At 39.3% G+C, this 13,250-nt stretch overlaps 1 protein-coding gene across 1 annotated transcript in view; it reads left to right on the top strand.

The window, feature by feature from the left end:
• The window catches only part of LOC103180203 (transmembrane serine protease 7), an 85,756-nt gene that overhangs the window by 17,620 nt on the left and 54,886 nt on the right, over window positions 1–13,250 (top strand). Inside the window, exons 15-25 of the mRNA XM_007895903.2 lie at window positions 1,228–1,399; window positions 2,989–3,257; window positions 3,844–3,980; window positions 4,456–4,608; window positions 6,284–6,361; window positions 7,336–7,477; window positions 7,742–7,866; window positions 11,290–11,357; window positions 12,384–12,583; window positions 12,695–12,733; window positions 12,971–13,190. Of these exons, the coding sequence (XP_007894094.2) occupies window positions 1,228–1,399; window positions 2,989–3,257; window positions 3,844–3,980; window positions 4,456–4,608; window positions 6,284–6,361; window positions 7,336–7,477; window positions 7,742–7,866; window positions 11,290–11,357; window positions 12,384–12,583; window positions 12,695–12,733; window positions 12,971–13,190 (1,603 nt within the window). The remainder of the gene's footprint in view (window positions 1–1,227; window positions 1,400–2,988; window positions 3,258–3,843; window positions 3,981–4,455; window positions 4,609–6,283; window positions 6,362–7,335; window positions 7,478–7,741; window positions 7,867–11,289; window positions 11,358–12,383; window positions 12,584–12,694; window positions 12,734–12,970; window positions 13,191–13,250) is intronic.

The raw sequence follows: 13,250 nt of genomic DNA, 5'->3' as shown, positions 1-13,250 counted from the left end.
AAAACAAGCATGTGACATTGCACCTCTTTTCCAGATTGCTTGTGCTGCTATAATGTCAGACAATGGATTGCGGGGTTGGGAAAAGGAAAGAACGGAGAGATATGGGATCTATGTCATTCAGTTATGCTACATTTGTGCATATTAATTCATGTCTGAAAACATCTTATGGGAGATTTTTGTGGGCAGACTTGAAAACTGACTATTTCCCATGTTATACAGAGTTACATATAGTGATACAGCATCGAAACAGGCCATTTGGCTCAACTAGTCCATGTTGGTATTTATACTCTACACAAGCCAGCACCCTTTCTATTCCCCTTTTCTTTATCCTTCTATAACCTTTCTCATGTATGCATCAAGTCTTCTCTTAAATTTATTGATGATTCTTACACTGATCATAAGTCAGAATCCACTTATATGTTAATTATAGAATATTAGAACACAGAAGGAGGCTATTCAGCCCATTGTGCCTGTGCCGGCTCTTTGGAAGAGCTACCCAATCAGTCCCACTCCCCTGCTCTTTCCCCAAATCCTTGCAATTTTTTCTTCTTCAAGTACCTATCCAATTCCCTTTTAAAAGTTGTTATTGAATTAGTTTCCACCATCTTTTCAGGCAGTGTATTCCAGACCATATTCACCGTGTTTATTAAAAAAAATTCAAAATTCCCCTCATCTCCCCTCTAGTTCATTTGCCAGATATATCCTTAAAGCTGTGTCCCCTGTTTACCGACCCATCTGTCAGTGGAAACTGTTTCACCCTATCTACTCTAAAAAGCCCTCATAAATTTGAACACCTCTATTAAATCTCCCCTTAACCTTCTCTACTCTAAGGAGAACAATCCCAGCTTCTTTAGTCTCTTCACATAACTGAAGTCTCTCAACCCTGGTACCATTCTGGTTAATCTCCTCTGCATCCTCTCCAAGACCTCGATATCCTTCCTAACGTGTGTGTTCCCAGAATTGGACGCAATACTCCAGCTGAGGCCTAACCAGTATTGTTCCTTTAAACATCGATTTCATGCAAAAATCATGTTGAACTGATTGCAAAAGTATGCTATGAAAAAGACTTTACCACCCCAGTTATGAAAGCTACATATTACTGATGCACACCATTGCTTCAGGTGGCAAGTTATGATGCTCACGTAAGTATAAGTTGGAGAGAGTTTGAAAGTGCAAAGGTTTTGGTGTTTGCTTCTATAATTTGTCTTGTTTGTACTTGTCATGCAGGCTGTGGCAATAAGGAGCAGGAGCAGAGTCGAATAGTTGGGGGATCAAATGCTCAGGACGGCAAGTGGCCTTGGCAAGTCAGCCTACACTTTGGTGGATCAGTGTATTGCGGTGCTTCAGTAATAGCAAAAGAATGGCTTTTATCAGCAGCACACTGCTTCCAAGGGGAAAAGTATGATGCTACTAACCATCTTTGCTTTAGAGTTTTGGACCTTATTTTGACAATGATTATAGAAGGGAAAGATAAATGACCCAGGCTGGTAAATACCCACTTTCACTCACAGGGAGTTATTTACCACTTGTTGATAAATCTACCTTCATCTGTGAATATTTATAGTAGGAAATCCTATTAGAAGTTATGTGTCACTTTATTTTTTATGGTGAGCAGGGTTTTTCCCACTCAACTGAATTGCTTTCCACAAACAGGAGCTCAGGTTGCCCCCCAGGCAATCTGTGAACCAATCACTCCTGTTTTTGCACGGCTTCACTAGCTCCCCATTCCTCAAAGAATCAAGGACAAAACACTTTATTCCCACCTTCAAAGCCCTTCATGGACTTGCTCCCCCCAGACTTTTCCGACCTCCTAAATCCATATCAGCCTGCCTGCTCCTTCCACTCGACAGACACCAGCCTGCTTCAGGTCCCCCGCACTTCCCACCTCACTATTAGCAGTCAGGCATTCAGCATCTCTGCCCCCATACTCTGGAACTCTATCCCGCAATCCCTCCACCTCACCCCCTCCCCTGCCTCTTTCAAGTCCCGTTTGAAGACCTTCATCTTTGATCGTGCCCAGCCACCCATCCACTACAATCCCTTACTATCCTCCTCCCCTTCTGACCCCAACTCCCAGCTCGAGTCCAAAACCTCTGATTGTCCAGCGCCCTGGGACATCTTTCCGACGTGAAGGGCACTATACAAGTGTAATTTGTTGTTGTTGTCTAAAGACCTTCCTCTTCAACCGTACCTTTAGCCACCCTCCCACCCCCACACCCGCTGCCCTCCACTCCTCCTGACCCCAGCTTCCAGCTCGGGTCCAAAATCCCCTCACTGTACATCTTACCGATGTCCCCTCCTGGGACATCTTACCGATGTGAAGGGTGCTAAACAAGTGATTTGTTGTTGTTATTATTTATCCCCAAATTGTCAAAAAATGACACACATCAATTGCTTGCATCACGACCATACGAGCAAGTCAACTGGCCAGATTTGCTCTCCCATCTGGGCAAGCCCAGTGACCAAAGGCCTCCTTGTGAGGGTGGATCAAACTCAGAATTAGCAGTCCTGTAACACCAAGTCCATTTGACCACTAGTATCATCTGACTTTGTAATTAATATTCTTTTCTCAATTTAAAAATACAACAAATACAAAATCGACTGGATTCAGGGTTGTGACTCTCCCCACAGACCCCTTTCACTATAGGCAATGAATCATCTAAGGCTTTCAGCTAAAAATAGGCTGGATTTTAAACCAATGTTCCTTGTAGAAAGATAATCCAACTTTTCCATTCATTCTGTGACCTACTAATTGGAAAGCCACCCTACGTCATCTATATTGACCTGGTACACTTCATTAGCTTGAACCTTAATCTAAACTTAAAATTTCAAGAATATTTTAATGATTTCAGCATAAAATAATTGGGAACGGGTATTTCAGCTCTTTATTGTGAATAAGAATAGAAGTGTTGTGTATACGTTTCTGTGCTTTACAGTCATGATGAAAATTTAATCCACAAAAGATTTTCTACCTCTTTCTTTCACAAGGATGTCTGATCCGAGACCATGGGTAGCTCATCTAGGAATGCGTATTCAAGGGATTCCAAAGTTTACAAGTGAGCTGAAACGAATCATTGTCCATGAATATTATAACACTCGGAATTTTGACTATGATATTTCACTGCTACAGATGAAGAATGCATGGCCAGACTCGCTGGCAGCAGTAATCCAACCAATCTGTGTCCCTTCACTCACCCATGCAGTGCCGAATGGGGAGAAATGTTGGGTGACTGGATGGGGTCGAAGACAAGAAAAAGGTAAGAATATCACAAAAGTTTATTTCAACCAAACCAATTAATTCAACCTAAATAATGCTTGGGTGTTTGTCAGAGGTGCCGTCTTTCATATGAGACATTTAGCCGAGACCCCATCTCCCTGTCCAGGTGTATAATAACGATCCCATTGGCAATATTCGAAGAATGAAGAGAGTTCCTCTCACGGTGTCTCAGCCAACAGTTCCCCAAATGAAATTGGTCATTCACTTCATAGCTGTTTGCAGAACATCTCTATGCACAAATTGACTGCCATGTTTGCCAACAAAACACACAGTCACTCCACTTTACAGTAAATCCTGTGAAGCTCTTTGGAACGTCCTCCCAACACGAAAAACATATTTTTATTATTATTAATACATTTGTGAAAAAGTAAATTGTAAATGATTACATGGCTTTAATATTTTCCCCATTTGACTAAGTATTAGTATTTAGTCCACAGCAAAATAATAGGTAGAGCATGCTAATATTGATGAACAGTTACTTCCTGCTGACAGTTCATAGTCAAGCAAAGTACATTTTTAGACAGATTAAGTAGTGCCTTGTAATTTTATCTTTTCCTGTACCAAAGACACCAGTGATCCTACAGTTCTGCAAGAAGCCGAGGTTGAGATCATAAACCAAACATTCTGTCGCTCCACCTATGGACTCATCACTCCACGTATGCTGTGTGCTGGGTTGCTATCAGGGAAAAGAGATGCTTGTCGAGTAAGTGTAAAAATATGGTACAAAAGGTCAATAAGATGCCACTTTGATATTTAAATGTAAGTATTATACAGTCTGAACTGATTAGGTTCAAATATAGTCATTTATTTTGTAATTACTAACGTTTTGCCAATGGGTTGATGTAAAGGATAGGGGGAAAAATGGAAGAATTGGAGTAAGCGCATAGCTCTTACAGAGAGCTAGCTCAGCCACAATAAGCCGAAAGGCCTCCTTCTATGTTATCAATTTCTTCGGTTCCAATATATATATGTTGCATATTATCATCTGCTTTGAGGCAGCCTCCTGCCATGAAAGGCGTTGCATCAAATAGGAGCTTGCTATTTTTCCCTTAATTAATAAAAAAGATCTAATGAAAGCGAATGAGTGAAATGTTAATTTTCCAACGTACTTAACTAAAATGGGTTGCATTTTTAATTTATCTCATTCGTTGGTTTCAGAATTGTGATTAACATTGCAGGGCGATTCGGGAGGTCCATTATCCTGCCGTGAAAAGGTTGGTGGAAGATGGTTTTTGATTGGCGTTGTTAGCTGGGGTTACGGATGTGGAAGACCAAATTTCCCTGGAGTCTACACAAGAGTGTCAAAGTTTGCCACATGGATCCAGGAGCACGTATCTATATTGCCAATTACTGACAGCTTTACGTAGCTGCAAGTTTTGATTGTATGTTAGAAATTCATGTTGTAAATGTTTTACATTACAAAGCATTAATATATTTATCTGTGTGACAATAAATGAGTTATAAAGATAAATGTTTTTTTTGACTGCTCTATTTATTCAAAATGACCATGGCCCAAACTACAACTGACAGGTAAACGTATTAATATGAAGGTCTACATCTGATTATATTTGGATATTTATGAAGGATATGTACAATATATAATTATATATAAATTACAGTATATATGAAATAGACAAAGCAGAATACATTTGAAAGCATTTTATCACAGTAGAGACTAATGGAGATGGTTTATAAGAAATCTCAGTGACTTTTCTGTTATATTAGAGGTTATTCAGCAATATATCATACAAGGCTTTTTTGTGCCTTTTTTTCTCTCTCAACTGGAGATGAGTGACTGACTAGAGTGTGGTTCCATGGGTACAATTCATTAGTCATGTGTGAGCATCAACAGATTGTATCTTTGGGAGTATCTGATATCTGCAGACAGGCCTTGTGCAGCAAAGCTCAATGAATATCCAGGGTACACAATGCCAGCACTTATAACTGACGGAAGCTGTGCTTGAATCAGAAAGCGTCAACATATTTAAAAGGAAACTCGATGCATACATGAAAGAGAAGGGAATAGAAGGATATATAGGAGGCTCAAGTAGCGTATAAACAGTGTCATCGACTAGTCGGGCCAAATGGCCTGTATATAATTTTATAATACTCTATAAAGTGTAAACAAATGTGAAGAATGAACAGAGTCTTAATGGTAAACAGGAATCCAATCCTTACTTGTGTTCCCTATCAGGCATTTATCTAAGTTACTAAAGAGCTAGTTTACATTGGCACCTCCATGATTTGTTCTTAGAGAGAAAAAAAGTTTTTTTAAAAAAAAATCTCATTGTAATCCAAATAAATTTGTTCAACCAATTCTTCTCTTCTGATTTTTTTTTAAAAAAAGTTCAATTTAAGAAAAAACTCTTTTAAGTCTCTGAAGCACAAAGTTTGCTTTATTATGGTTTATAAGAGTAAAGCCCTGGGTTACACAGTGGAAAATGCAACACCACACACCACATTGCTCTCTTGAAACATCGACTCCAGGGATCATCACTGATGCTGACTGACTGGACAGCAATATATCACACAAGGCTTTCTTCTTTTTTTTTTGCTGGCATTTTGTGAGGTGCCTTTTGAGGCTGGCATCAGGCAGTCAATGTGCCTTGTGGGGCTGTCTCGATCACCAGCTTCCCCCACAGCACACGTATCTTCTTGGGATGCTTGCAGTTGCTGTGTGTGTTCTGCTGGTGTCGCAGTGCAGATTCACCTGTGCATCTGTGTCTCTTTTTTGGGAGGGGTGGGGGAGCTGAGAGGGGAAGCAAGGGAAGGTCTTTTATTTGTGTCTTGGGCTTTTAAAGGGCATGAGCAACAGCTGGCGACAGAAAGCACCCAGTCAGAGCTAGTCACAGACAAAGTGGGGTCTTGGATTGTCGAGGTGGGTCAGTCTGCAAGCTTTGAAGAGAGAGAGGGAGAGAGAGAGAGAGAGAGGTGTGTGGGAGGTGAATTGATTCCTGATCAGGTTCTGGGTTTAACCGAAGTGGGACGATGTTCACTTTTCCAAAGCAAAGGACCTGTGAGATCTTCAGTATATCAGGAGCAGCAGCTGAGGACCAAGGAAGGTCAGTGCCTGCCACTGGACAGGTAAGCCATCTCCCACAAACACTGGCTCTGCAGAAATCTCTTGACTTTTCAGGAGAGACTTTTTCTCTCTTTTTTGTTTCAAAAAAAGGTAAAGGATATAATTGTCCTACTTTTGTATGGCGTAGAGTATGGATTTTGAATAGCCCCCTAACTTCAGGTACCCAGTTTATTCTCTATTTCAATTCACTTCAGTTTGTTTTCCATTTAAAAGCATTTTCTAATGAAATGAAATTCTGTTCAGTTTTTATTTCTCCAGTTCTGGGAAAGAAAATTGTAGTCCTCCCTCAGATAATTTCTCTCTCTCTCTCTGTCTGTCTCTCAGTGTGTGACTCTCATTCAAATGATATTCACATGGGAATCAACCACCCACTTGTTAACTACTTGCCTTTTTAACACTGATCGAAGAATAACGGTGGACTTCAGTTTCCATTTTTTTTAAAAAAAAAGTCTTTTGAAGTTTAATTGTGCTGCTCAGAGTCGGGTGACACATTCCTGTGGGTGTTTTTTTTTAAGTGTATTTATGTACTTAGTGAATAAAGTTACTCATGAGAGCATTGCTGTAGGAGAAAAGACTGGGGACCAGCAGTCATTAAAATAGTGTAAGCAACATGTCACTTATAACAAAGTGGAAAATACACTGTACATTCCATAACAATGATAGAAACCTGCAAGTGGTAAAGTGTAAACTACTTGCATTTTTTTAAAAAAAAGCTATTTAATTTAAGAGAAAATTATTGGCAGGCTGTAAAATCTATTTTAATTCAAAGAGCTGTCTTTTCTGGGGGAATCTAATCAAACTCATTTCGGATATCCTGGTAGCGGAATAGTGATTTGACTCATTAAGCGCTCAAAGAAGAGTCACAAAACCGTTCAGACAAAATCTGAGGACCTGCGTTGCATGTCGGTGTGACATACTTATCGCAGAAACAACCGTTTAGGTGATTTGATTCTTGTTTTTTTTTCTTCTTCTTCAGAAATATCCTATTACGGTGTCCGACAAAGAGACCTTGCCTTCTGATCAGTGTCTCAATCTCTCATCAGTCCATTCAGTGGATCCATTAGCATTCAAAGCCAAGCTCTGCCCCCTGGAGCTCTCCTCCCACAGGCTGGCAACAAGTGAACCCTGCAGAAGATGGATCCTTGGATCTCTGCCTGTAATCCCTCTAACTGCAGCAACAATCATTGTGCTCCTTTGTTACTGTTTGTGTAAGTTTGAATTCTGCATTTTGACAGCATAATTTAGCAATCAATGGCTACTGGCTGGGTTGGTTGACAGAGCAGTAAGTGTTCAGCTTGAGTGCCCTTTGCAGGTGAACAGAAGTTCCATGTAGATGCTATCTGCAGAATGTGGATGTAACATGTGATTGTTCTCCTTTGCAGCGCCTGCCATCTCCATTTTCTACCTGGGTGGAAGTCTAGAAATCTCTAACCTGACCTACACCAATGAATTAGGAGACCCACGCTCACAGCAGTTTATTTCACAAGCACAGGCAGTCCAAAATTATGTGAGTGTCAAGTTCTTTTCTTCATAAGGATTTCCTTTCTACGTAAGCATTTCCTTTCTTAAGCGTTTCACAACATCATCAATCAGTACCAGGTATATACGTAGTTGTGTGTAATCTGACTAATATTCTCATTGTCTTGTTCAAACACAAAACACATACAGTCACCGGATTTTACAATATATCTGATCTAGTGCTTTGGAACATTTTGGGATTGCTTCACTGGGGTAATAATCCCTCAACAAAAATGTTGTCTCACTCAATCCACGACTGTTTGTGGGACACTGCTGTGCGCAATTGGCTGCCGCATTTCGCCCACAAGTACAGTCTCATGAGAGCCCTATGCACATTCTGTGAAGTGCTTTGAGACGTCTCAATGACGTGATAAGGGGCTATGTCAAATGCAAGGATTATTATTATCCTCCTGACATGAAAGATGCTATACCAAGTTTAAGGATTATAAGTATCATTATTATTATCATTGCACTGCCTTTTTAATAGGCTAATTGACTGCTGCCACTGAACACTTTTTTTTAAAATAGTGATTTGGAACCTAAATTTACATTTAACTTAAAGTGGCTAAACTCGCTTTTTGAAGTAGTTTGGCTTTTAAATAAAGTTGGTTTTGGTACACCCCTACCCCGCTTTCCTTTCAACAATTCCACAAGCCACAATCAGCGAGATCAGACTGACATGTGAGGAGAAACATAGAATTATAGACATTTAGAGCACAGAAAAAGATCATTCGACCCATCAAGTCTGTGCTGGCTTTTTTAAGTTATACTTTCAGCCCAATTTACCTGCTCTCATGGTGTGTTTGTGGTGTTTTGCAGTGTGTTGGAACACGGACTACTTATGGTCTGCATTGTTGAATGTTTACTGTTTCGTCAGTTCTGAATGTCTGAGAAGATTTCTGGGAACTAATCCCAGTCTTAGGCAGGGGCCATAGTTGGCTGGACAGCCATAATGCAAAAGCACTCTGATTTCATTATATTTGAATATCCTTAAATTATAAATTAATACTCCTTTAGTTAAGCAAATCTACTTTAGATTTCACATTGGAAGTGTGTGGGAGTTTGGGTTAGGGTGTGGGGTGGAGGAAGGTGGAATGATCATGCCACTATAGTTCAGTTGGCAATGGAAAAACATATTCAGTTAAGTTTCCTTTTTGTTGCAAAAATAGCTTGTATTATTAATAACATTGAAACATTTTTATTTTTTATTTTATTTTTTGTTCAGTTTTGTTTCAGTTTTTCTTTTACTGCAAAATACTCATTAATAATAAAACATTTTTATTATTAAACTTTTTATTATTGTTAATAAATATAATCCATGTTTACAGTAGAATTGCTACATTAGTAACTCAGCCACTTACAAATGTGACCTTAGCAGAATGGCTCTGTTAAGATTCGAGCATAAAGCCAAGTGGAAACATTGCATGAGTTGTTGGCTCTCAATTTCACCCTCATTGACAAATTAAACCTCATGCTAAGTGGACTCAAAAGAGGTTTAGAATTGATTTGAAATGTTTCATTATGACAAAGAAACTGAACTAAAGGGTACATAATAAAATCCAATCTATTTTGATTTGCTAAATGTGTAATTATAGAGGGAATTGTTTGATAAGCAGTAGAAGCACAAATAAATGTGGGTTGCAGTGTCTAGTGGAGTGTAGACGCTTATCGTCTACATTGTTGAATTTTTACCTTTTCCTCAGTTCTGAGTGCCTGAGAAGACATCAGGAACTAATCCAATATTAGACAGGGGTCATAGTTGGCAGGACAATCATTAATCCAGAGTGCTCTGATTTTATTATATATGAAGACCCTTAAATTATAAATTAATATGAACATGAGTGAGAAGGGCATTGAAGGATATGTGTGGGAGTAAGGAATGAGTAGAGTCTCATGGAGTATAAACATCAGCATGAACTAGTTGGACCGAATGGTCTGTTTCTGTGCTATACATTCTATGTAAATCTATGTAAATATTCAACCACCATTGCTAGTTACCACACAACAACAAATGACACTTGTATAGCACCTTTCACATCGGAAAGACGTCCCAGACACAAAGCTTAAAATCTGATGATGTTTGCTGGGTCAGAAAGCTTTCAAGACTCAAGTGTCTATTCACAAAAAAATACGCATAGATGGATTGCTGTTATTATCATTCTGTTAAATTCAGTATTGGTGGAAAGGACAATTCTCAACAGAGCAGCATCTGACCAGTTTAAGTAATTTCTTGAATGCCCTATTTTGGACCACTTCAGACAATTGAGCGTGGTGGGTTATGTTTGCTCATCCATGGGTATATAAAAAACATATGATAGCATTTATGCAGAAAGAGATGGGATGTGTAATTTATGTGTACAAGGAACACATTATTTGCATTATTTGTTGATGGTTGTTGATTGCTGATTAAGGGCATCAGTAATTCCTTCTGTACGCATGTGTTTGGTGGTTTACAAATCATGGAGATTAGATCCCATGATGGGTCTCTCTGCGTACACATAATAATTTTCTTCCTCCAGCTGTAGTTTATCTTGGCATGATTACAATTGGTGGACAAGCCGCTGATATCTAACCAGAGCCAGTGAGACAGCTCTTGTGCCGCTAGTGCAACATTTGTTGAAGTCAGCGAGCTGAGTCGGCAGGGGAATGGTGTAAGGGATACTAATAGCATCTATAAGAGATCTAGGCAAATGTTAGTGGATGACTCAAGAAAAGCAAATTGATTTTAATGTGGATAAATAATAATTCATGTACTTTAGGATAGGAAGATATGAAGCAGGTGCTCGCCATGTACGAGTTTTGTTTACATGAAGCTGTTAGCCTTGGGCTAAATCAAGTCCTGGAGTAAATCAGAAATCCTTATCATTATAAATCAAAATGGGTTTATTTTAACCATGTTTTACTTATTGAATGAACCACATTTACAGCAAATGTGGATGTCTTGCATCTGAGAAGACATGAAAGTACATGGAGGAGTGGCAGTGATATTTGTGGATCTTAGTTATCTAAGTTATGAAGAGAGACTGAAACAAATTGAACTTTTTTCGATGCAGACAAAAGTATTGAGATGGGATACAACTCAGTTCAGGTTGCGGTGCTGCAAGGATGATGGCCAATGCCCTAATAATGATAATCCTTGCATTTGATATAGCGCCTTATCAGGTCTTTGAGATATCTCAAAGTGCTTCACAGAATCTACTGTAAAGTGAATTGACTAAGGTGTGACTATGGATTGTAGTTGCAAGGTTGCAGTAATGTTGAGGACTTGAGTTCATTTCTTTCAGAGATTGGATATAAATTTGACAAGTGTTTTATATTCTTTAGGAAATTGGATAGAATTGTTATGGGAACCTGCTTATTAGGCTGAATTAGCTTTTCTCATTCTGCAACATTTATGTCCTCCATCTGTTAGTTTGCAGACATGTACCAGCCATCTATATTGGGGAAATATTACCTGAAATCTATCATCACTGCTTTTAGGTAAGTATAAAATATTGGATTCTTTTGTAGTGAAATGTATTGTGTTGCACTATTCTAGTTTCTAATAAACTTCACAATAGTTATTTGCAAAAGGATTGCCAGAGCAACTTTAAAGGCATTGCCTGTTGTAGTAGAAATTAATACAGACTAGCTTTTCACAAGTTGTGCCTTAAATGTTCAGCATAGAACCAAAGAAATTTATAGCACAGAAGAAGGCCATTTGGCCCATCATTTCAGTCCTAGTACATCTGCACTACATTCAGTTTTTATACACTGTAATGTTCAGATCAAGTATTTTAATTAGAAAATAGCATACCTTGTTGACCTGGAAGAATCTTCAATTCTTTTGGTCTCCTTATTTAAGAAAGGACATACTTGCCTTAGAGGGGGTGGGTGCAGCGTAGATTCATGAGGTTAGTTCCTGGGTTGAGGGGGTTGACCTATGAGGATAGGTTGAGTAAAATAGGCCTATATTCTCTAGAATATAGAATAATTAGTGGTGATCTTACAGAAACATATAAAATTCTTATGAGGCTTGACAGAGTAGACAGTGTGAGATGGTTTCCCCTGGTAGGAGAATCTAATACTAGGGGTCACAGTCTTAAGATTAAGGTACAGCCCTTTCGAACAAAGTTGAGGAAACACTTCTTCACTCAGGGGGTAGTGAATTTATGGAATTTGCTACCCCAGAAGGCTGTAGATGCTCAGTCCTTGAAAATATTCAAGACTGAGATTGATAGGTTTCTAAAGGATAGAGGGATTAAGGGATATGGGGATAAGGCGGGCAGATGGAGTTAGGTTAGAAGATCAGCCATGATCTTATTGAATGGCGGGGCAGGCTAGAGGGGCCAAATGGTCTGCTCCTAATTCCTATGTTCCTGTGTCCACTTGTTGACATCTTGTATTTCTAACAGGATTTTGCGAGTTTAATACTATTTTATGAATGTATGTTGAGTATTGTTGGTGTTTAGCCCATCTCCAGCTGTATGAAATTGCTGATCTCTTTTGCTTCTCTAATGATTGCAGTGAAGGAGAAGAAGGACTTCGGGCCTATTACTGGAGCAAGTTCTCAGCCCCAAAGGATATAGTGCACAACATCAAGAATGCCACTGCGTCCAATATACGGCAAATCAATGGCAAAAAGGTGAAAGTACCTGCGTTGAACTCCTCGGAAGAGATATGGTCCATGGAAGAAGATTTTGATATTTACACAGTCGAACTGTTTGGTAGTATTTCCATTTACATAAAATCCAGATTTGTACAGTAGGCTAAGTTGCACTTTACTATGTTTCTATATTTTTTATTGTGAAACTAATTATCTTTTCAACTTTATGCAGCTTCAGGATCTGAGGAGTACGATTTGGCAGTAAAATCAGGTAAAGCACTTTTAAATTTATAAGGGACTCCCGGCCAAATCAAATCTAGGCCAAGCTGAGCAGAAGAGAACCCAGTCATTTCTTTCGATGTTTGTTGGGCTTGAAATTCCACTGTGTCTCTCTCATCCTCTGAGACCATTTTATTCCATTTTATGTTGCAGAATTGTGAATGTGCTTGCTCTTGTGACTGCTCCAATCTCTGTATTCCATTATTAGATTTCTGTTCTCATTCTGCAGCGATTTCCTTTGATCTGTATGCAAAACCAGGCAACAATCGGACCCTGACCCTGACTCGCCCAAAGAGGTCCTATTACCAGTGGAGACTGCGAGTGCCATCAGGCCACATTGTGCGCTTGGTAATCTTGACCTTACATGGGGCGACTCCAGGAAACTGTGCAATCCATAAACTGTCAGCTTATGACTTTCTGCTTCCTGTTCAGAACAAAATAATAGCACGGTAAGGCAGTGAACCAATCCTAATATTGGGCAGAGTTGACTTATGGCTGTGTCTCAGGTT

Source organism: Callorhinchus milii, unplaced genomic scaffold (assembly GCF_018977255.1).
Source record: "Callorhinchus milii isolate IMCB2004 unplaced genomic scaffold, IMCB_Cmil_1.0 Scaffold4, whole genome shotgun sequence".
In the NCBI taxonomy this organism is placed as follows: Eukaryota; Metazoa; Chordata; class Chondrichthyes; order Chimaeriformes; family Callorhinchidae; genus Callorhinchus; species Callorhinchus milii.
This window is presented reverse-complemented; position numbering and strand designations above follow the sequence as displayed.